The sequence below is a fragment of the Leucopleurus acutus genome (genome assembly GCF_964270905.1).
Source record: "Leucopleurus acutus genome assembly, chromosome: X".
NCBI classification, from domain to species: domain Eukaryota; kingdom Metazoa; phylum Chordata; class Mammalia; order Artiodactyla; family Delphinidae; genus Leucopleurus; species Leucopleurus acutus.
In genome coordinates this window covers 57,612,303-57,638,428 of record NC_139148.1, presented here as the reverse complement: position 1 = coordinate 57,638,428, position 26,126 = coordinate 57,612,303, and the positions used below count along the sequence as shown (strand labels likewise).

The 26,126-nt window shown below is 37.4% G+C and overlaps 1 protein-coding gene across 1 annotated transcript in view; it reads left to right on the top strand.

Moving 5' to 3' along the window:
* Positions 1–26,126, top strand: part of OPHN1 (oligophrenin 1) — a gene marked incomplete at its 3' end in the record, with an annotated part of 592,087 nt that overhangs the window by 462,441 nt on the left and 103,520 nt on the right. Inside the window, exon 19 of the mRNA XM_082864786.1 lies at positions 14,190–14,349. Coding sequence (XP_082720912.1) covers positions 14,190–14,349 — 160 coding nt within the window. The remainder of the gene's footprint in view (positions 1–14,189; positions 14,350–26,126) is intronic.

Here is a 26,126-nt window from a genome sequence, read left to right as displayed (position 1 = left end):
TGAAATATATCTCAATAAAGCTGTTATAAAAACAAACTAATGAAAATGGTTACTATGGAGGTGTTGACCTGAAATAGACTACCAGATATTTCTTCAGCAAAGGTGGGTTTATTTGGGATGAGCAGAGATTTGTAATTTGGAATCTGCAACCATGCCAAACAATGGGCAAGTCCTCACCTGACAAGGGAAGGACAACGCTTTTATAGAGGGGAAAAGGAAGTTGGGAGGGCTATAGTAAACAAAGAGTCCATAGCTTTTCATTGGCTTGGGTCCTTGGCAGGAAAGAAAAATCTGTTTTCTTCCTGTTGGGCTCTGCTATCATGGCAGGGTATAAGAGCTCCTCCTTCTGGTCTCCTGACTATATTTAATTGAGGCTTCTCTTTTTTTTTTCTTTTCTACAGGGGATAGGTGGTGACTAGGGTGGAAGGGACAAGGATGAGAGCTAGATTCCTCTGAGTCCTCCTTCTATGGTTTTGACTTTTGAGCCATATTAATATTTTAGGTATCCAAAAAGTAAAATTAAATGAAAAGGAAAACATTACAAACCCTAAAATGGAATGCAAAAAATCAAATGAATCTAAATGTTTATCAAATTCATAGCATAGTCATACAGAGAAAACAGTTATTTCATCTAACTTGTCAACACAGCCTCTGATTCATGCTAATGAAATATATTCTAAAAACAGGAAAAACTGCAAAAAAAGTTGTAAGCATCAGCCAGTAGGTTTATTAGTACTAGTAATATTATAATTATAACTTGAAATTATTTTATGTATATGTATCTCATAAGGATAAAGTAAAAAATAGTAAATATATTAATATTATCAGAAGCCAAGGTTTATGGTGTAAGAAAAAGAGATGTGGATACAAAATTCAAGATGTAAAGAAAAAAAAATTCTCTAATGGTAAAGTTGAATTGAGAATGCCAATATGAACTCATGATTTAAAAACAAAACAACAAAATCTTCTATTCACTTAATGAGTCTTGAGATGATTCTACCCAAGAAAGCAATAAACACATGTAGTGCCCAGATCTTTTGTCTCTAAATAACATTCCCTTCTCAAAAGTGCCAAGTCTTCTTAGAGAACTGGCTGATTCCAGGTCTGGGGCAAGGAAAATACAAGGTGAGTCTTGGATCAAGTATACCTTTGTAAGCAAAGAAGAGCTCATGCACTAATAGGGTCATGTCACAAAGATTCAGGAATCTGCTTGAAAAGGCTGACACTGATTACATCTGGAGCAACCAAAACATCAAAAACAATGAGTGCTGTATTTGATAATAACATTTTGAATAAATAAAAATCCATGGGAGGTAGTTAGAGTAAGGAAAGCCCTTTATTACTGAAGAATACCAGCTAATAAGTGTGGGAGGAATGATAGAATTAGAAAAACTAGTTTTCAAAAAGCTACAGTAATCAAAACAGTGTGTTCTTGGCACAAAAACAGACACATGGATCAATGGAACAGAATAGACAGCCCAGAAATAAACCCACACACCTATGGTCAGTTAATCTATGACAAAGGAGGCAAGAATATACAATGGAGAAAAGACAGTCTCTTCAATAAATGGTGCTGGGAAAACTGGACAGCAACATGTAAGAGAATGAAATTAGGACATTCTCTAACACCATACACAAAAATAAACTCAAAATGGATCAAAGACCTAAATGTAAGAGCAGATACTGTAAAATTCTTAGAGTGAAACATAGGCAAGACACTCTTTGACATAAATTGTAGCAATGGTTTTTTTGATCTGTTTCCTAAGGCAAAGTAAACAAAAGCAAAAAAAAAAAGAACAACAAAAAAAATGGGACCTGATTAAACATATAACCTTTCACACAGCGAAGGAAACCATTGACAAAATAAAAAGACATTCTACCAAATTGGAGAAAATATTTGTAAAAGATATGACCAATGAGGGGTTAATATCTAAAATATATGATCAGCTCATGTAACTCAATATTGAAAAAACAACTCGATTAAAAAATGGGAAGACGTGAATAGATATTTTTCCAACAAAGGCATACAGATCACCAGACACATGAGAAGATGCTCAACATTGCTAATAATCAGAGAAAGCAAACAAAACCACATTGAGATATTACCTCACACCTGTCATGGGGGGGGTGGGATGAATTGGGAGATTGGGACTGACATATATACACTACTATGTATAAAGTAGATTAACTAATGAGAACCTACTATATAGAACAGGGAACTCCACTCACTGCTCTGTGGTGACCAAATGGGAAGGAAATCCAAAAAAGAGGGGATCTATGTATACGTATAGCTGATTCAGTTTGATGCACAGCAGAAACTAACACAACACTGTAAAGCAACTATACTACAATTAAAATTATTAAAAAAACATGGACAGCACCAGATGATTTTGATGTTGTAAACGGTAAGGACAAAGTGTCATGCAGCGTTGATTAAGTGAAAGGTACTCATTGTAAAAGCAAGGGTGTAAGGATGAGTAAGAGGAAAATAATTTTTAATTGATAGCTCAGAAAAGTATTAATTTTATAATCTCATGTTTTGAATCAATCAAATGTGACACATTATAACCTGCTACCACTTTTCATACAGAGAAGGTAGCATTTGGCAGAGTTTAAAAATCAGAATTCAGCTTTTATAGAAAAATAAATAAGGCTTTGGATATGAGTATAAGCTTGACATAACTAAATATTTTTGAGAAAAATTAATAAAAAGGAATTTTAAATGGATGCTCCAGTTCCTACTTAATTTGTAACTTTTTCCCCTAAGTTCAACAGTATATCATAAGAATAAGTGGAAACATTCTGGAGCTAATTTTGGAGCTAAGGGATAATTTTGACCATGCTCTGCAAGTAAACACTACTGATCTGCTACCAAATGAGGCCAACTCCAAGGAAACCTTTGCATTCAAACCAGGAAATATCTCAGAAGAAAATGCAACCCACATATTCATTGCCATTCAAAATGTGGATTAAAGCAATTTGACATCAAAAGTATCCAACTTTACACAAGTAGCTTTGTTTATTTCTCAAGCAGATCACCAGTCGTGGTGAAAGTCATCCAAATCCCAGAGTTAACATTTCTACCTTGGTATTGTCAGTGGTTGGATCTGTTGCAATTGTTAGTGTTATTTTAAGTGCCACTATTTATATTTTAAAGAAGAAAAGAAATGCAATTAGATCGAGGACTGGATTTTAATAAAATAAACAAAATTGAAGGATACTGTGAATTTTTAAATTCTGTGTGGATCATTAGCTCATGAAAATAATTTTAAGAAGTCTGAATGGATACGTAGATTAAATATAAACACCCAGAGATATTTGAAATACTGTAAATCAATATTAAAAGTATAATTTTATTTACTCATTGTTTCATTTATCATCCATAGTGATAAATAAAACTCTTTTCTTCTTGCTAAACAAACAAACAAACAAAAAGAATGACTGTCATCAAAAAGGAATCCTAGTATGCTGCTGGTGAGAATGTAAATTGGTGCAGCCACTATGGAAAATATTTGGAGGTTCCTCAAAAAACAAAAACTAGAATTACCATATAATCCACTCCTGGGTATATATACAAAGAAAACAAAACACTAATTCAAAAATATACGTGCACCCCAGTGTTCATAGCAGCATTATTTACAAAAGCCAAGATGTGGAAGCCTAAGTGTCCATCAACAGATGAATTGATAAAGCAGCTGGTATATATACATACAATGGAATATTACTCAGCCATAAAAGGAATGAAATTTTGCCATTTGCAACAACATGCATAGACTTGGAGGGTATTATGCTAAGGAAATAAGTCAGGCAGAGAAAGACAAGTACTGTATGTTGTCACTTATATGTGGAATCTAAAAAGTAAAACAAACGAATGTACATAATAAAACAGAAACAGGCTCACAGGTGTAGAGAACAAACTAGTGGTTACCAGTGGGGAGAGGGAAGTGGAGAGGGGTAAGATAGTGGTAGAGGACTAAGGTACAAAGTACTATTTATAAAATAAATAAGCTACAAGAATATATTGTACAGCACAAGGAATATAGCCAATATTTTATAACTTTGGATGGAGTATAATCTATGAAGATATTGAATCACTATGTTGTACACCTAAAACTAATATTGTAAATCAACTACACTTAAGAAAGAAAGCAAAAAGAAAAACTTCGAGTTTGCAACCTCAGCACCCTGTTTCAGGCATGGATCAAAACCACTGAGTAAAAGAATTTTCAGGAACAAGATATTCATATAGTTTCAAAGTATTACCCACAGATTACTTACTAATTACAAATGGAAACTATATCTTTACAATGAAGTTATCTGGCAAATACCACCTTAATTAATTGATCAAATTTAGCATCACTAATAATGATACAAACTGACCTTATCTACCTTCTGATGGGATACAGTAAGAAGTATACAACATAAACAAATATTTTTGCCAAGAATGTTTAACCCCAATCAAATTTAGCCTTTTAAGTTTACAGGAAATACAGGGTATAGAAAAATGCAGAATGTTTGACATTCTTTTAGACAACTGGCTTGGAATTTTTATAAAAGTCAATGCCCTGGGGAAAAAAGGTAGTGGTACTGTTTTGTATTAAGAGGCTAAAGAAACAGAAACAAATGCAGTGTATGAACTTTGGATCTAGATTTGAAACACCCACCTATAAAATAATTTTTTCATGATATTTGAGAAAATTTGAATATGGACCGGATATCAGGTGATATGGAATTATTATAAATTTTCCTCGGTATAAAAATGTTATTGTGGTTTTGTAGGACAGCATGCTTATTATTTGGAGATGAATACTACAATATTTAGGGTTGAAACAATTTACTTCTAAAGGGCTCAGAAAAAAAATATACAGAGAGAACAAGCAAATGTAGGAAAATGTTAATTCCTGAATTTAGGTATAGACAGTATTAATTTTCATAGTACCATTCTTTCAACTTTTTTGTATCTTTATAACCAAGAGTTATAGGGAAAATGCAAATAAAATAGGCTGAGTTCCAACAGGGAAATTTACACAGGAGAAGAAAATCTGTGTGCTTTCAAAATTCACATAATTTTTCTGCCTGCCAACCACTGCTTTCATAAGCTATATGATAATCATAACTTATGCCTTCTTAGTGTGTTCCCACTGCTGGCCCATTTTCTAGGCTAATTACTGGCAAACACAAATTGACATCAGCCAATTGAGATTCCCAATTATTCCATTCTTTTTGCTTTTTACCTATTGCTTCCATTAATCTGAAGTAGGAGAACGGTACAGGTTACCTCCCCCACAATCTCATGACCAGTGGCATATACAATGCAAGCAAGCCTCAGGCCTAATTCTGCCACTCACGCAGGTATTTATCTCGAAGCAGATTCAAAACAGTTGTACAACCTGTTCTGTAAACTCAGTGAAGTCTCAGCTCTCTTTCCTTTCAGTTGCTCTGACTGCATCATGCATTAAAGTTTAAATTGAAACAGATGAGATAATAATACAGCAACGCAATTGTAGTTCAGGCAATAAAATCCCATGATCTAATGCCCAAATACAAGACCAAGACCCCTTTGCAATCCTAGGCTTTGGCTACCATTCTATAGGGTGTGAGCTCTTAGGCTTATTAGAATCTTCTTACTTTTGTAATAATAGCACTTGTTATTTCTGAAGCAATACCATTGCATTGTAGAGATTGGAAAATATAGAAGAACAAAACAAGTCAATAAACAAAAATAAAAGCTTTCTATTTTCAGCATCCAAAAGTCACTACTATTAATATATTCGTGCTTTTTTTTCTGGATCTTCCTGTGGGTGTGGGTGTGTGTTTATGTATACACACACACCCCACACAAACACATTTACATTTTTTACCAAATTGAGGTTATGCTGTTCAGTAACACCAAACTTTTTTCAGTTCAACAATTTCCACCTTTTTTCAGTTCAACAAGTTCTACCTCTCCAGAGCATATTAACATTTCCTTAGTTGACCCAAATATTTGTTTTTCTGTAGAGTCTTTTTTGGTTTTTTTTTAACATCTTTATTGGAGTATAATTGCTTTACAATGGTGTGTTAGCTTCTGCTTTATAACAAAGTGAATCAGTTATACATATACATATGTTCCCATATCTCTTCCCTCTTGCATCTCCCTCCCTCCCATCCTCCCTATCCCACCCCTGTAGGTGGTCACAAACCACCGAGCTGATCTCCCTGTGCTATGCGGCTGCTTCCCACTAGCTATCTATTTTACGTTTGGTAGTGTATATATGTCCACACCATTCTCTCACTAGTTTTGTCTACTTTCGTCATTGTATCTTTCAGCTTGTTCCCCTATCTTCTTTATTTCTTATAAAGTAGAGGTTGTATTTTAAGGCTAGATGGATTCAAGTTAACTATTTTGGGGATAGAACACATCATAGGTGATTTTGTGTACCTTACGCTGCATCACATCTGAAGATTCATAATATTAGTTGACCCACCTTACTGATGTTAAGATTGATCATTGCTCTATTCTAACCTGTCAATGAAAGCTTGAGAATGTCTATACAATATTTCTAGCCAATCCACAATCCATTTATCTTGACACATCTAAGCAATGAGAAGTCAGTTTGCCACCAACCATGCTAATTAACAGAGCCATTGGTGTTGATTGGAGATGAGGTTAGCTGAAGCTTATAGTAGCCCCTCTGGCTTCTGATTAGAGTCTTTTAAATACTTATTAGTCAGCCCTAGAGTATGTAAATATGCATTTAAAATTAGAATACTACAACCATAACTGACCTGTCCTAGGGTGTGCATGAAAACTAACAAACACATATATCAAATTTCATCCATTCTAAAGGGCACTTTTCTTTTTCAAATTGTAACCTGAATTCTGGATGCATCTTAGAATCAATTGTTTCTTAAAATCACTGTTGTCAGATAGCAGTTTTTATCTAATTATCATAACGTCTACATGCATGAACATGATCATAGCTGCTCATGTTGTAGTCATTTTAGTTAAATTATGTTCATTGTTGAGTTTATTTTCTATTTAAAATGTCTTCAAAAATATTACATAATGATTTGACAGTGAAAGTTTCTTCTTTCTCAGTGGTACATACTAAAATAATGGTGTGATTGCAATTGATGACATTGATGAAATTTAGGACATTGTACTGGCTATGTTGCAGTATTTAAAGTAAATTATGAATAATATAACACCAATGGTTGAAACCAAAGCTGTCTGCCCTTAAGGGCATCATCTTCAGGGATTGGGATGTTACCAAAAGCTCAGCTTCTCTGTATACCAGTGCCGAATCAAACCTTGGAGACCGAGTTTTGGGTGAATAGAAAAGGATAGCTTTATTATTTTGCTAGGCAAAGGGGGACACAGCTGGTGCGTGCCTGAAAAACTATGTGTCACAACCCCAGAGGATTTGATGAAGGGTTTTATAACAGTGGTTCAAGGGTGGGGTCTCTGACAAGATTAGGTTATGTGTAGGGCCTGCACTCCTCTAATCTGGTCTCAGGTAATCATCTTGATGAGCTTCTCTGGTTCCTTTAGTCTTTCCTCAGGTGGTTTCCTGGCTGCTTCTCCCTTGATTAGCAGCTGTTCAAACCCTCTCTTTGGAACACAGGGAAAGTCATGCAGGCTGGAGTCTTGCCTACAAGAAACGGGGAGGCCTGGGAGCCCCACAGGGCCCTGCTTGGTCTCACTCCCCGCTTTTTACTTGATCCTCCTCAATCTTGAGGAGAACAGATATTAGATTAGAAAGGGAACAATCATTTTGGATAGAGATGTTAATCATAAACTCAGCAGAGGATCTTGGTTTTAGGGGAACTCGGTTTTAATCCCCACTTTGGTTTTATCTTTCCCCAAATCTTTCAGGGAACTGGGTGATGACCATTCTACTTCCTGCTGAGATGGGGTGTCTAAATTTTGGGGAGTAGATAGAAAATTTACAATATTTGAGCTCCAAGTCCTGGATCCGAGTCTTATGTGATTAAGATCTCAATCCCTTGGTCTGCCATTTTGGTGCAACAGGCCCAGTTAGAGGTAAGAGGAATGACAACTGGAGCTTTAGTAGACAGAAAAGATCTCATTTCCTTAGGAATTCAAGGGAATAAGTCTGAAGCCTAGTGTGGAACTGGTACTTCAGAGAGACTTGTTGTAGCCAGTTGTTTCCAAACCATTTCCTGTATGGGGAAAACCCATTAAGGCAATCCTGAAGACCCAGAAATAGGAAGCTGACCACATATCTGGCAGTTAGAATTATCAAAAGGATCAGCATATGGATGTATAACTTTGTACATAAAAGGTATGAGAAAGAATAAGAAAACAGAACTTTCATTCTGCTTGTCGGAACAAATACTTAAAGTTTCTGAGTAGTAAGAAGAATGTCATAGGATCCCTTCCATTTTTCTTCAAGCTGCTGCTCAGATCCTTGCTCTTTTTTTAAAATTTATTTATTATTTTTGGCTGTGTTGGGTCTTTGTTGCTGCATGCAGGCTTTCTCTAGTTGCGGTGAGCAGGGACTACTCTTTGTTGTGGTGCGCAGGCTTCTCTTATTGTGGAGCACAGGCTCTAGAGCACGTGGGCTTCCATAAATGCAGCACGTGGAGTCAATTGTTGTGGCTCTTGGGCTTTAGAGTGCAGGCTCGGTAGTTGTGGTGCACGGGCTTAGTTGCTCCGCGGTATATGGGATTTTCCTGGAGAAGGGCTCAAACCCATGTCCCCTGCATTGGCAGGCAGATTCTTAACCACTGTGCCATCAGGGAAGCGCCCTTGCTCTTTTGCACACTTTCAGCAGCACTGGGTCTCCTGCTTTAAAGGAATGCAAGGGAGCTTCCAGGTGAGGGGGAGACCTGTGGAATACAAACTCATGCAGTGGTTAACAATTGACCAATCTGTTGTACATACTGTTTAATTTTTGCCTCCTGTGTTAGAAATGTTTCTCTTTCTTTACTCTTAGGAGGTAAGAGTGGTATCCTGTATACCTAGCCCGCTTCTAGGGGCCACCAGTGTACAAAGGAGAGCAATCAGCAAGACCTTTTTCCATTTTAGATGAGTTTCCTGGCATCGTTTGGCGAGCATTTTCTTCAGAGTGTGGTTCATCTTCTTACCCTTTCTGTAGATTGCGGTGTCCATGCTGAGTGAAGTTTCCATTTTATACCTAAACCTTTATTTTCTGTTTGCATTATTTCTGTGATGAAAGCAGATCCATTGTTGCTCTGAATAGTAGAGGGAAGGCCGTACCTAGGAATAATGTCCTTAAGAAGGGTTTTTGTCACATCAGATGCTTTTTTCCGTTCTGGCTGGAAAGGCCTCTACTCAACCTTGATCCAGGTATAATCCTCTTAAATCTTTAACCAAAATCTTGTGGAGGAGGGTGGGGGACTTTTTAAATCCTTGTGGCATCCTGAGTCTGAAGGAATAGTATAAGGAACTCTCATATGCCTGTAAGGAACTCTCATGTGCCTATCACCCAGCTTCAACAATTTTCAACACGTAGCAAACCTTGTTTCATCTATATCCCTATTCATTTCCCCTCCTCCTATATTATTGTGAAGCAAATCTAAGACATTATTTTATCCATAAATATTTCAGTATGTATATTGAAAAATGAAAATTCTTTGTACATATAAACACAATATAATTATCACATCTGAAAACAAACTGTTAATAATTACTTAATATCATTAAATATTCTGTGTTCAATTTTCCAGTAGTCTCAAATATGTCATATATATATATATATATATATTTTTTAATAAGGATCCAAATAACGTCCACACATAGGAATCTTTTCAGATGTTTTTTAAGTCTCTTTTAATCTCTAGCAGAGGTCAGCAAATGTTTTCCAGAAAGGATTAGATAATACATATTGAAGGCTTTGTGAGCTATATGGACTCTGTTGCAGCTACTTAGTTCTACCTTTATAATACAAAAACAGCCATTGATAATATGTGAATGAATAAGCATAACAATACTCCAATAAAACTTTATCTACAAAAACAGGTTGGATTTGGCCCAAGGGCCATAGTTTGGTGATCCCTTATCTATAGCAGTAGTTCTCAATCTTTTGTGTGTATCAGAATCACTTGGAGGGCTAATAAAGAACACAGAGGCCAAAGTTTGATAGGATAGGGCCTCTGTGTTTTTACCATGTTCCCAATCTGTAAGTTTCTTCTTCATCTCTTTCTTGTTTCTTATAATTTATTTGTTAAAGAAAACAGGTCATTTGTCCTTTAAAGTTTCCCATATTTTGAATCAAGAGGCTTGCTCTGATTCAAGTTCTTTTTTTTTAATTTGTTTTTTGGGGATTTGGGGTGGGTTTTTTTGGTTATTTTGGGTATTGGGGGCGTGGTCTTTACAGTGGGGAGGGCAGACATACTTAATAAATGGTTCTATGTTCTTCCAACAGTAGACGTGTAATGTGTGACTGTTTCTTTTTTCCATTATTTTCAAGGGAAGGACTTTCTTAGAGTCACTGAATGGCAGAGCTGAAAGACTCTTTAGATTACCCAATAACCACCTCATTTTATAGGTGAGGGAACAGATATCCAGGGATGGAAAAAGATAGGCCCCAAATCATACAACGTGTTAGTGATGGAACCAGTTTAATGAACTTATTCAGTTTTTATTTTTATTTGTTCATATTTGTTGAGGTATAATTGACAAATAAAAATTGTATATATTTATGGTATATTACTTATATACCATAATGATGTTTAGTATATGTATATGTTGTGAAATAATTGCCACAATATAGTTAATTACTATATCTATCACCTCATATAGTTACCGTTTTCTCCCTTCCTTCCTTCCTTCCTTCTCCCCTCCCTCCCTCCTTCCCTTCTTTCTTTCTTTCTTTCTTTCATTCATTCATTCTTTCTTTCTTTCTTTCCTTCCTTCCTTCCTTCTTTCTTTCTTTCTATGAAGAACACTTAAGATCTACCCTCTTAGCAAATTTCAAGCACAAAATACAGTATTGTTAACTATATTCATATTGCTATATATTAGATCTCTAAAACTTACTCATCTTATATAACTGAAAATGTGTACCTCTTGACCAACATCTCCCCCATTTTCCCCTCCCCCAGCCCCTGGCAACTACCATTCTACTCTGTGTCTGGCTTATTTCACTTAACATAATGTCCTCCAAGTTCATCCATGTTGTTGCAAAAGGCAGGATTTCCTTCTTTTTTAAAGCTTATTGATATTCCATTGTGTGTATATGTTTATCTGTTTGTCCATCTAAGGACACTTAGGCTATTGTGACTAATGCTGCAATGAATATGGGAGTACAGATATTCTCTTTGAGATACTGATTTCATTTCCTTTGAATATATACCTAGAATTGGGATTGCTGGATCATAAGGTAGTTCTGTTTTTATAGGCATTTTAATTTATGACCTCTGATCTAAACCATCTAATCAAAATTATTTTTTCCTAAACTGGAGGCTTTTTATAACCTCTCTCTACTCTGGTTTAAATTTTGATGTTCAAGAAGTTGTATCCATTGAGGACATGGGGAGGGGGAAGGGTAAACTGGGATGAAGTGAGAGAGTGGCATGGACTTATATATACTACCAAATATAAAATAGGTAGCTAGTGGGAAGCAGATGCATAGCACAGGGAGATCAGCTCAGTGCTTTGTGACCATCTAGAGGGGTGGGATAGGGAAGGTGGGAGGGAGATGCAAGAGGGAGGGGATATGGGGATATATGTATATGTGTAGCTGATTCACTTTGTTATAAAGCAGAAACTAACACACCATTGTAAAGCAATTATATTCCAATAAAGATGTTAAAAAAAGAAGTTGTATCTATTTTCTTTAGTCTAAGTGGACTAAAGAATTTAAGATTTCTTTGCTTCCAAATCATATTACAAACTCCCACCTAATTAACTACTCATGATGCCCTTATTTTTGGTTTCATTCATCTTATTAACCCACAATTATGCCTCTTAACGATTTTCAAAATGTATAATAAAAAAGGAGAGATGTCAAATGGAAAGAAACCTCCCCAAAGAATAGATTACCTTTCAAATCTCATAAGAAGACTAAGAATGAAAAGAGTGTCCTAAATGGAATACCTTGAACCTCCATCAGAGAAACAGAAGGTGGCTTTTGCCTAAAGGGGCCCCCATAGGGGCTGATTTCTTGACAGGAACTAGACAAGCAGGCAGTGGGATGCAATGGGATGACTGTAAGACTTGGAGCCCAACAGATATGGGTTTGAATCCCTGTATTGCCATGTATTCACAAACTGTTTGACTTTAACTAAGTTCTTTACCCTCTGTGAAACTAGGCTTCAGAGATAATATACTCTGCCTTTTGGAGTTATGCGGATTAAGTGAGCTCTGGCATATTCAACCAAAGTCACTTTCTTTCAAAGCTCAAAAAAGGAGATAAGCATTTACACATGCTGGAGGCTGTTGTCTCACAAGTGTCCTTGCCTTGTTACTAGTGGTTTAGCCATTCTGGATCTCGGTGGCAGCATGGAGTTGCTTTTCCATTTTAACATCTGAAATATTCTGTCACTAAAGAATAAGGGTTAATTGCAGAAGTATTTAAACTGTTAAAAGGGATCCATCACCAGTCTAGCAATACCAAAGGCCTGTGAATAGTTGCTGTTCATTATCATCTGAATGGCACCCAGCCTTTGTCATGGGCTTAACAGACTTCATTAGAATTTGTCTAAGGATTCTGTCCCTGTCAATTACCTTGTTAGTGACAGGAGCCTGCCTATTAATGGGGTCAGTCTCTCAAGGGACTTGACCTGGGCAGGTTTTGAAAATTAGTGTTTGTGGCGGGCTGTTCCATTCCCTTATCTCCCCACTCCCACAGCCAAACTGACCAAAGCGCTGTACACCTTTTACTTAGCTGCCTCCAGTACTATATGAAAGAGTGCTAGAGGCTCTCAGTTCTATTAAAAATAATTAATTAGTATCTACTCTGTGTGAGGCACACACACTTGGAAGTTGTTTACCACCTAGTAGGAAAGGCAGATAAGAAACAGAAAATTGCAATATATTCGACTTGCCAATGGTGTCAATCAAGATGAGGACAGTGGGCTGTGAGAGCCCTGAAGGAGATGTCACCTAAAGTGAATCTCAAAGGATAGACATTCTTTGGATCTAGGAGGATGGAGACATTCTAAACAGAGGGAATGGCATGAGCAAAGATACGGAGATCTGAAACAGCATGATATAGCCAGAAAACTTCATCTAAGCAGTGTAGTATATAAGAGTGTCAGACATCAGCAGTGCCTAGATGGAGGCTCCTGGAGAGGTCATTATAACAGCAGATACTTCTAATGGAATATTTCCAGGATACCATGCTAAAGCAATTTAGCTCTATTTATTTCACAACCGTCTGAGGTGGATACTATTTTTGCAAGTGGGAAAACTGAAGCCCAGAGAAGTTAGGTCAGCAACATTCACTGTTGCACGGCTAATGGGTGGCAGAGTTGGGATTCAAACCCAGGTCAGCTTCAGAGCCCAAGCTGTGCATTGGGATTGGAAATATGTGTCAAGTTACTGAAGACTTTAATTGCTACTTTGAAGAGAATTGGCAGTGTCCTATAAGTGATAGGAAGCCACTTAAGGTAATTTAAGTAAAGAAAGTGACTAGGGACCAGAAAATTTGGGATTAGAGGCCCTTCTCTAATCAGGCTAACTGACTGTGGCTTCAGCCAAATCTCTTTCCTTCTTTGGACCTCTGTTTTCTCATCTGTAATGTGAGGACAATGATAAAGTGCTAATCTTAAGGATCTCTTTTGGCTCTTTGAGTTTTTTGCCTCTCTAGCTAGGGCTGGGGAAGAGACTAGATTCCTGACTGGTGAGACTGGTAGGCACTTTCTCTATGTGCTTTGTTCTTTATATATGCTTTATACATGCTGTACCTCTTGCCCTGGAATACCTTCTTGCTTCCCTCCTGTCTTTCCAAATACTATAGCCATCCGCCCCTCTTCTCATGACTTCTACAGTGCTACAAACTAAGTTAGCCATGGCTCAGTTTGGCCCCTAATTATATGCTATCTTGTATTCTTTGCTAGTTGCTTCCTTTGTAATCTTTTCTTCCCATATATATTTTGGGCCTCTCCTCTTCTTCTACTTTTTAGTTTCTCTTACCCCCTAAAGCATCTAACACAGTCTTGGTTACAATGGGGTCTTGGAGAAAATCTTGTTAATCATTTTCTTTCTCTTCTGGCAGTGTGTGTGAGCACAGCAAAGAGAATCTTATGACCCCCTCTAACATGGGGGTGATCTTTGGGCCCACTCTCATGAGAGCTCAGGAGGACACTGTGGCTGCCATGATGAACATCAAATTCCAGAACATTGTGGTGGAAATCCTAATTGAGCACTTTGTCAAGGTATGTATTTCCTATCTTTACCATCACTCCTCCAACCATGTGACACTTTCCTCTAGCCAATTTTTAGAGTTGTGTCTTCTCTCTGGCTCAAGTTATAATGGAAGGAAAATCCATATGACACAATGACATTTAATAGCATTTCTGACCCTGTGAAATTCATTCTTTCAGCAAACATTGCTTGAGCATGCAACTATTTTATTATCAGACCCCATGCAAGATGGTATAGAAGAAAAATATCATTGTACATGCCTTTAAGGAGTTAATAATATAATATGGAGACAACCATGTAAACAAAGGAAAATGATAGGTATAAAAGTGGTATATGTACAATTAAACCATAAGGAAAGCAATACTTATTAAAACCCCATAACATTCTAAAGAATTTAAGGTGTTATATTTATATGGTATGTAAAATATGAGGTAGTGTACATTGTAATTAGATCAAATGAAAAATCATGATACAGATAGAAAATGAACCCAGGAATGAGGCTAGACAAGAAATATTTAATGACAAGTCCTATACACTTGCTACGGATGGTCCTACATTTGACTCTAGGCTTTCTAGCAGCCAATGCCATCCTAGCAGAACATAATTCAATACAAACTTTTCTTCAGGGGGAGGGGACTGGTGATATAGTCCAGGTGGTATGCACAGTTCAAATCCAAGCTCTTCCACTTACTAGCTGTATTAGGTAAGATACAGGTTAGGCTGCTAAGATACCACAGTGGCTCCAACACAAGAGACATTTATTTCTTGGTTTGGAACAGTTCAGCAAGGTGGTCCAGGCCTGATACAGTGACTTGACAAAGGCTAGAACCCAGCTTACTTCTTTGTTGTTGTTCCATCATCCTTAAGGTGCTGCTTCATCTGCATGACCAAATATCTTCTACATTATATCAATTGGGAAGTATGAAAGAAAGAAAGCTGAGGATATAACCCTTTCCTTTAAGGCAATGACCTGGAAGTCACACATATCACTTTTATTTACATACCATTTATCAGAATTTAATCTCATGGTCAGATCTAGCTATAAGAAAAGCAGGGAAATTTAGTTTTTGTTTGGGGCAGCCATGTGCCTAGCTAAGACTTTAGTTCTTTTACTAAAAGAAGGAGAGAATGGATATTGGAGAACAATTGACATTCTCTGCCGTATTATCTGTGTTACATTGAGCACTGTAACTTCTCTGATAGTCATTGTGTTTCAGCTGAAATGTGAAGATGATAATAAACACATGCTATGTGAGAGTTACATGCCCAAGGCCATTTAGCTAGTGAGAGAGCTAGAATTTAAATCCATGTACGTGGCTCAGAGTTGAAGTACTTAATCACTATACAGTGCTGCCTTACCAATCATTTTGGTACAATGATATTATTGGGTATATACAGGACACTTTGGGATTATCAAGGATGGGTACTTGCAGAGAAGTACAACCTATGTCAATACTTAAAGTGGGAAAGAAAGGGAAATAGGGAAAAGAAATTTCAAGGAGATGGTTCAGCATGAACAAAGGCCCAAGGACCTAAAACCCCAAACCATTTTATATTGTTGGAACATGAAATGGAAATAGGAGTGGCAAGAGATGTGACTGGAGGCAGACGGTGGCCATGTTCTAAAAGGACTAGGCTTTGTCTAATTAAGGAGTTTGGAATGTTTGAAATTGTTCTTGCAGGCTTGGGAAAGCCTTGCTTCAAATTAGAGTAGTATGATGAATAGAGTTAAATTTGGGTGACTGTGTGGATGGGGCTCTACTTCATACATATAAGAAATACAGAATGGGAAAATTTTAGAAAGATGGAGCAAAAGCTCAGTTTGGGGCAGATTGGATTTGAGATTTCTGGAATATATCGAGAGAGCAATATCTAGGAAGTAGTTGACTATGAATCCAAAGCAGGGATCGGCGAACTTTTTATTGAAGAACCATATAATAAATATTCTAGGCTTTGCAGGTCATAGATGTGTGTCACAACTACTCAACTCCACCTTTGTATTGGGAAAGCAGTCATAGATAACATAAACAAATGAATGTTCTAATAAAACTTTATTGACAAAACTGGCAGCAGACCTGTGGGCTGTAATTTTCTGACTCTTGGTCTATAGCCCAGATATCATTTATTGATTAACTGATTAGTTCATTCATTCAGAAAATATGTTTTGAGTATCCACATTTGCCAGGTACTGTTTTAGGCATGGGGATACAGCCCTCATGTAATTTAGAAAAACAGTATCAATATAACTAAAATATATAATATATTAAATGGTAATGAGCATTAAGATGAACAGTAAAGCAGAAAAGGGGAATAGGGAGGGTTGAGAAGTGGTTTTCACATTTTAAATACAGTGGCCAGGAAGACCTCATTGAGAAGGACTTTTGAGCAGAGACCCATAGGAAATAAAGGAATTGTTCATTCAGATATCTGGGGGGAAATCATTCTAGGCTGAAGAAATGGTAAGTGGAAAATCCCTGAGGCAGAAATGTGTATATCATGTTCATGGTACAAAAAGGAGGCCAGAAGGATTAATCAAAAGAGGAAACAGAAGAAGATGGTTCAGGGAGGAAATGGAGAGGGAAAGCTAAATAGATCCTATAGGGCCTTAGACCCATTGGAAGGATTTTGACTTTACTATCTGCGTAGAATGAGGTTTTTGACTAGAGAAATGACATGATTTGACTTATATTTAATAAGACTATTCTGGATGCTGTGTGGATAATAGCTGTAGGGGGACAAGGGTAGACACAAAGAGTCTAATTAAGAGCCTGTTTCAATAATGCAATCAAGAAATGGTTTGTACCTTGGATGGCGGTGGTAACAGTGGATATGGTGAGAAAGTGGTCAGATTCTAAATAATTTTGAAGGCAGAGCTGACAGGACTTGCTAACAAATCATGTGGAATGTGGGAGAGAGAGAGGAGCCATGGATAACTTCAAGGTTTTATATCAGAGCAACTAGAAGGATGAAGTTTCCATTTACTGTGATGGATAGGCTGAGGGAGAAGAAGATTTGAAAAAAAGAGCAGGAGTTCAGTTTGGGACAAGTTAAGATAGATATGCCTATGAGACATCTGAGGTCAGAGAATAAAACAGGATTAGGGAAATAAAGTTGGCCTTCCATAGCATAGAGGCAGTGGTTAAAACCATGCAAGTCTTGCCTAGGGATGCTTGTAGCAAGACAATAAATGTTAGACCAAAGATTGAAATCTAGGGAGTGCCAATGTTTTAAGGGCCATTAGAAAAGACCACAAAACAGATCAAAAAGAATGTTCAGTAGCATGAGAATGAGGAGATAGGGGAGCCATAGACTCCTGGAGAGGAGATAGTTTTTGGAAGAAAGAGTGGACAGTGGTTTCCGTTTCCCAAGACAAGTCATCTAGGACAGGAACTGAAAAGTATTTACTGCTTTAAGTGTTTTTTTTTAATTTTTAAATATAAGCAATACATATACATGGTAAAAATTTCCAACCATGAAGAAAGTATAGAATGAAAAATAATTCCACCCTTTACTTATTCTCAACTCCTAGTTCCAAACGTCATTTCAATAATTTCTTCTTTGGCATTCCGGCAAAGAAAAACAATACATATATATACATACACATGCATTAATATATTTGATAGATTTTAATATGCATATTTTATTTCTCTACTGAGAAAGCCTAAAAACCCTAGACATTATATGTAAAAGCAACACAAAACAGAAAAAGCCTCACAGACTTAGAGAACAAACTTATGGTTACCGGGGGGAGGGGGGGGAGGGATAGATTGAGAGTTTTGGGTTTTTTTTTTTTGTGGTACGTGGGCCTCTCACTGTTGGGGCCTCTCCCGTTGCGGAGCACAGGCTCTGGACACGGAGGCTCAGCGGCCATGGCTCATGGGCACAGCTGCTCCGCGGCATGTGGGATCTTCCCAGACCGGGGCACGAACCCATGTCCCCTGCATCAGCAGGCGGACTCTCAACCACTGCGCCACCAGGGAAGCCTGCAGATTGGGAGTTTAAGATTGACATGTACACACTGCTATATTTAAAATAGATAACCAACAAGGGCCTACTGTATAGCACAGGGAATGCTGCTCAATATTCTGTAATAACCTAAATGGGAGAAGAATTTGGAAAAGAATAGATTATGTGTATATGTATAACTGAATCACTTTGCTATACACCTGAAACTAATGCAACATTATTAATCAAGTATGCTCTGATATAAGATAAAAATATAAAAAAGAAAACTTAAAAAACAAACAAAAAATGAAGACTCTGTAACATGAAGGGAACAAGGCACACCAGACCATGTACGGACCTTGGGACCTGAGGAATGACATGGCCACAAGTCATCAGGGTTTTGATTTTGCCTCATGTCTTCCATATTGGGTAGTGTAGAAGCTGACAACCTAAGAACACCAACGGGTGCGGTCAAAAGAGGTCCCAGCAAAAGCCTGCTCTCTCTGTCCAAAGGAACTGGAAAGGAACAGCCTAATGACAAAAAAATTTAGATAATAACCCCTTCACCACAAAATGCCACCAAAAACTTGAGGCCTCACCCCCACCCTCAGAAAATGCTGAGTGGAAAGACTAGACTTCTGTCTTTGCCAGTCTGTAACAAGGCACCTCAACCAACCTCTTCCTGCCCCATGTGGTTGTGTCAAGGAGGCCAAGTGGGGAACCAGACTTTCATCCTCACCTGAGGTAATGAGATACCTTCCCCCACTCCCTATGGTGTCAGTGGAGACCACATAAAGCACCTGGACTCCCATGACCATTTAGCACTGGAGTAGTGTCAGAGGAGGCCTGGCAGAAATACAGGACTTTACCATTACTCTGTGGTAGCAAGTCTACTACACTGTGGTATCAGTTGAGAGGAGACCATGTGGGGAACCATAATGAGACTTGCTTCTTCTCCAGCCAGAGTGGTATCAGCAGGGCCTAGTGAGGAGCCTAAACTCCTACATTTGCCTAGCACTAACAAGGTAGTGTTTCCTTCCCTACCTACTCCTAACAAGGAGTCTTTCCTTCCCTTTGGGATGTCAGTGGAGGCCAAGGGGAAAATCTGGACTTCCACTCCATCCTCGCAGTAATAAGGTAGTGCACTCCTCCCCTGCAGTGGCACTGTCAAAAGAGGTCTGCTCTAACAGAAGGTATAAGTAAGAACAAGATTCTCATAATACCCAAAATGTACAGGCTTTAGTTGAAAATTATTTGTCATACCAAGAACAAGGAATATCTCAACATGAATGAGAAAAGACCATCAAAAGACATCAACATCCAGATGACACAGATGTTAATTATCTGACAAGAATTTTAAAGATGCCATAATAAAAATGCTACAATGCACGATTAGGAATACATTTGAAACAGATGGAAAAATTTCAGCAAAGTTATAGAAAATTTCTGCAGAGAAATACACAGACTCGGCAAAGAAATAGAAGATATAAAGAAGAAACAAGTGAAAAATATAGAACTGAAAAATGCTGTAAGTGAAATTTTAAAATTCAGTGGATGTACTCAACAATACAATAGAGAGAACAGGAGAAAGAAACAGTGAACTTATAGAATAACACAAATTATGCAATCCAAGCAACAGACTACTAAGAGAATTTGTTACAGTAGACCTATCCTAAAATAATGGCTAAAGGAAGTTCTTTAAACAAAAAGGGCACAATTAAAGAAGGGATCTTGGAATAGCAGGACAGAAGAAAGAACAACAGAAAGACCAAAATTATGAATAAACATCATAGACTTTTATTCTCCCATTTAGATTCCTCAATTACATTTCTTTTTTTTTTAACATCTTTATTGGAGTATAATTGCTTTATAATGTTGTGTGAGTTGCTGCTCTATAACAAAGTGGATCAGCTATATGTATGCATATATCCCCATATCTCCTCCCTCTTGCATCTCCCTCCCACACTCCATATCCCACCACTCTAGGTGGACACAAAGCACTGAGCTGATATCCCTGTGCTATGTGGCTGCTTCCCACTACTAGCTGTTTTACACTTGGTAGTGTATATATGTCCATGCCACTCTCTCACTTCATCCCAGCTTACCCTTCCCCCTCCCCATGTCCTCAAGTCCATTTTCTACCTCTGCATCTTTATTCCTGTCCTGCCCCTAGGTTCATCAGAACCATATACATTTTTTTAGGATTCCATATATATGTGTTAGCATATGGTATTTATTTTTCTCTTTCTGACTTCACTGTGTATGACAGTCTCTAGGTCCATCCACCTCACTACGAATAACTCAATTTTGTTTCTTTTTATGGCTGAGTAATATTCCATTGTATATATATATGTGCCACATCTTCTTTATCCATTCATCTGTCGATGGGCCCTTAGGTTGCTTCCATGCCCTGACTATTGTAAATAGAGCTGCAGTGAATATTGTAGTACATGACTCTTTCTGAATTATGCTTTTCTCAGGGTATATGCCCAGTAGTGAGATTGCTGGGTCGTATGGAATTTCTATTTTTAGTTTTTTAAGGAACCTCCATACTGTTCTCCATAGTGGCTGTATCAATTTACATTCCCAACAACAGTGCAAGAGGTTTCCCTTTTCTCCAGACCCGCTCCAGCATTTACTGTTTGTAGATTTTTTGATGATGGCCATTCTGACTGGTGTGAGATACTATCTCATTGTAGTTTTGATTTGCATTTCTCTAATAATTAATGATGTTGAGCATTCTTTCATGTGTTTGTTGGCAATCTGTATAAATTCTTTGGAGAAATGTCTATTTAGGTCTTCTGCCCATTTTTGGATTGAGTTGTTTCTTTGATATTGAGCTGCTTATATATCTTGGATATTAATCCTTTGTTAGTTGCTTCGTTTGCAAATATTTTCTCCCATTCTAAGGGTTGTCTTTTGGTCTTGTTTATGGTTTCCTTTGCTGTGCAACAGCTTTTAAGTTTCATTAGGTCCCATTTGTTTATTTTTATTTTTATTTCCATTTCTCTAGGAGGTGGTTCAAAAAGGATCTTGCTGTGATTTATGTCATAGAGTGTTCTGCCTATGCTTTCCTCTAAGAGTTTGATGGTGTCTGACTTTACATTTAGGTCTTTAATCCATTTTGAGTTTATTTTTGTGTATGATGTTTGGGACTGTTCTAATTTCACTCTTTTCCATGTAGCTGTCCAGTTTTCCCAGCACCATTTATTGAAGAGACTGTCTTTTCTCCACTGTATTTTCTTGCCTCCTTTAAAAAGATTAGGTGACCACATGTGCGTGGGTTTATATCTGGGCTTTCTATCCTGCTCCATTCATCCATATTTCTTTTCGTGCCAGTACCATACTGTCTTGATTACTGTAGCTTTGTAACATTTAGTCTGAACTCAGGGAGCCTGATTCCCCCAGCTCTGTTTTTCTTTCTCAAGATTCCTTTGGCTATTCGGGGACTTTTGTGTTTCCATACAAGTTGTACAATTATTTGTTCTACTTCTGTGAAAAACGCCATTGGTAGATTGATAGAGATTGCATTGAATCTGTAGATTGCTGTGGGTAGTATAGTCATTTTCACAATGTTGATTCTTCCAATCCAAGAACATGGTATATCTCTCAAACTGTTTGTATCATCTTTAATTTCTTTCATCAGTGTATTATAGTTTTCTGCATACAGGTCTTTGGTCTCTTTAGGTAGGTTTATGCCTAGGTATCTTATTCTTTTTGTTGCAGTGGTAAATGGGAGTGTTTCCTTAACTTCTCTTTCAGATTTTTCATCATGAGTGTATAGGAATTCAAGAGATATCTGTGCCTTAATTGTGTGTCCTGCTACTTTACCAAATTCATTGGTCAGCTCCAGTAGTTTTCTGGTAGCATCTTTAGGATATTCTATGTATAGTACCATGTCATCTACAAACAGTGACAGCTTTACTTCTTCTTTTCCAATTTGGATTCCTTTTATTTCTTTTTCTTCTCTGATTGCTGTGGCTTAAACTTCCAAAACTACTAGTGGTGAGAGTGGGCAAACTTGTCTTCTTCCTGATCATAATGGAAATGTTTTCAGTTTTTCACCATTGACAATGATGTTGGCTGTGGGTTTGTCATATATGGCCTTTATTATGTTGAGGTAAGTTCCCTCTATGGCTACTTTCTGGAGGGTTTTTGTCATAAATGGGTGTTGTATTTTGTCAAAAGCTTTTTCTGCATCTATTGAGATTATCATATGGTTTTTCTCCTTCAGTTGTTTAATATGGTGTATCACATTGATTAATTTGCATATATTGAAGAATCCTTGCATTCCTGGGATGAACCCCACTTGATTATGGGGTATGATCCTTTTAATGTGCTTTTGGATTCTGTTGGCTGGTATTTGGTTGAGGATTTTTGCATGTATGTTCATCAGTGATATTGGCCTGTAGTTTTCTTTCTTTGTGACACATTTATCTGGCTTTGGTATCAGCGTGATGGTGGCCTCGTAGAATGAGTTTGGGAGTGTTACTCCCTCTGCTATATTTTGGAAGAGTTTGAGAAGTATAGGTGTTAGCCCTTCTCTAAATGTTTGGGAGAATTCACCAGTGAAGCCATCGGTCCTGGGTTTTTGTTTGCTGGAAGATTTTTAATCACAGTCTCAATTTCAATGCTTGTGATTCATCTGTTTATATTTTATATTTCTTCCTGCTGCAGTCTCAGAAGGTTGTGCTTTTCTAAGAATTTGTCCATTTCTTCCAGGTTGTCCATTTTATTGGCACACAGGTGCTTGTAGTAATCCATCATGATCCTTTGTATTTCTGCAATGTCAGTTGTTACTTCTCCTTTTTCATTTCTAATTCTATTGATTTGAGTCTTCTCCCTTCTTTTCTTGATGAGGCTGGCTAATGGTTTATCAATTTTGCTTATCTCCTCAAAGAACCAGCTTTTAGTTTTATTGACCTTTGCTATCATTTCCTTCAGTTCTTTTTCATTTATTTCTCATCTGATGTTTTTGATATCTTTCCTTCTGCTAACTTTGGATTTTTTTTTGTTCTTCTTCCTCTAATTGCTTTAAGTGTAAGGTTAGGTTTTTTATTTGAGATATTTCTTGTTTCTTGAGGTAGGCTTGTATTGCTATAAACTTCCCTGTTAGGACTGCTTTTGCTGCATCCCATAGGTTTTGGGTCATCGTGTTTTCATTGTCATTTGTTTCTAGGTAGTTTTTGATTTCCTCTTTGATTTCTTCCCTGATCTCTTGGTTATCTAGTAGTGTATTGTTTAGCCTCCATGTGTTTGTATTTTTTACAGATTTTTTTCCTGGAATTGATATCTAGTCTCATATTATTGTGGTGGGAAAAGATACTTGATATGATTTCAATTTTCTTTAATTTACTGGGTCTTGATTTGTGACCCAAGATATGATCTATCATGGAGAATGTTCCACAAGCACTTGAGAAGAATATGTATTCTATTGGTTTTGGATGGAATGTCCTATAAATATCAATTAAGTCCATCTTGTTTAATGTATCAATTAAATCTTGTGTTTCCTTATTCATTTTCATTTTGAATGATCTGTCCACTGGTAAAAGTGGGGTGTTAAAGTTCCCTAATATTATTGTGTTACTGTTGACTTCCCCTTTTATGGCTGTTAGCATTTGCCTTATGTCTGGAGGTGTTCCTATGTTGGGTGCATAAATGATTACAATTGTTATATCTTCTTCTTGGATTGATCCCTTGATCATTATGTAGTGTCTTTCTTTGTCTCTTGTATTAGTCTTTAGTCTAAAGTCTATTTTGTCTGATGTGAGAATTGCTACTCCAACTTTCTTTTGATTTCCATTTGCATGAATATATTTTTCCATCCCCTCGCTTTCAGTCTGTATATATCCCTGGGTCTGAAGTGGGTCTCTCTTAGACAGTATATATATGGGTCTTGTTTTTGTATCCATTCAGCCAGTCTGTGTCTTTTGGTTGGAACATTTAGTCCATTTACATTTAAGGTAGTTATTCATATGTATATTCCTATTACCATTTTCTTAATTGTTTTGGGTTTGTTATTGTAGGTTATTTGCTTCTCTTATTTTTTCTGCCTAGAGAAGTTCCCTTCTCATTTGTTGTAAAGCTGGTTTGGTGGTGCTGAGTTCTCTTACTTTTGCCTGTCTGTAAAGCTTTTAATTTCTCCATCAAATTTGAATGAGATCCTTGCTGGGTAGAGTAATCTTGGTTGTAGGTTTTTCTCCTTCATCACTTTCAATATGTCCTGCCACTCCATTCTGGCTTGCAGAGTTTCTGCTGAAAGATCAGCTGTTAACATTATGTGGATTCCCCTGTATATTATTTGCTGCTTTTCCCTTGTCTCCATTACGTTTGATGCTTAGAGCAAAAAATAAACTTTTCCAACTTTATTGAGATGAAGCAAAAATTACGGTATGATCTGATGTGGTTCTCAGTGTATGTGAAGAAAATGCTTAAGACAGTGGTATTAATGGAGCATAAAAAACTTCAAATGAAGAGAGATTTAAATACATTTCACCAATGACATGAAATGTTGACACTAGTAGCCTATGATAAGTTATGTATTTACAGTGTAATACGTAAAACAACCACTAAAAACCTTTAAAAAGTGATGCACTCAGAACAGATAAATCAAATTGGAATTCTAAGAAATGTTTAAGAAATCATAGCTATCCTAAATGTCTATGCACTAAACCAAACAATGTATATACTTTAAATTAGATGATGCAAAAACTTGTGGAACTGATAGGAGAAATACAAAATTCATAATTGTACTTGGAGACTTTAGCAACCTTCTCTCTCAAGAACTGAAAATGCAACTAGACAGAAAATCAGAAATACAAGAAATCAAGGGCTTCCCTGGTGGCGCAGTGGTTGAAAGTCCGCCTGCTGATGCAGGGGACACGGGTTCGTGCCCCAGTTCTGGAAGATCCCACATGCCACAGAGCAGCTAGGCCTGTGGGCCATGGCCGCTGAGCCTGCACGTCCAGAGCCTGTGCTCTGCAACAGGAGAGGCCACAACAGTGAGAGGCCCACATACCGCAAAAAAAAAAAGAAAAAGAAAAGAAATATAAGAAATCAAAAGCACCATCAACCAACAGGATCTGATCAACATTGATATAATACTACACCCAACAGCAGTAAAATATACATGATTTTTAAGGGGCCATGGGGCACATACCAAGATAGTCAATATTCTAGTCTATAAAATGAACTTCAAAAATGTTTACAAATTGAAATCATGCATGTGTTTTCCCTGACTGCAATGGAATCAAACAAGAAATCAATAACAGAAAGGCAACATGAAGCTTGGCAGAAAAAATGGTGGTGTTAGAGAGTCCAGCTTCTCTGTCCCCCCACAAGAACAATGATTGGATAGCTATCCATGAACAAAAACACCTCTAGGAGGCTTCTATAGTCTCCTTCAGAAGTTTTAGAAACACACTGGAGCAACAACAACAACAACAAAAACAGGAGAGAAGGAAGAAATTGCATTTTGTTTACATCATCCCCATCCTTCAAGTCAACATTGTTTAGTGCCAAGAAGGAACTTCCCAGCTAGGAAAAGTTCCTCTTGCCTGGAAGGGAAGAAGGGAGTGAATGACCAACTTCTCCAGCCTCTCAGGGCAGTATGTAAATGTCCCACTTCAGTTTCGCACCACCCAGACCAGCAAAGCTGAGATGTGTACAGCTGGCTAAGAACAAAGATGAAAAGCAGTGGCTATTATTAGCAGACATGCAGTGGGACTGATTAAAGTCCACAGAGACCTGCTCTGCAGACAAACTCAGCAGATTTCACCACTGATGAAGCCAGTGGCCAGCACAGCTGCTATGAACCCACTGTAGGTCTTGACCAGCTTTTTCC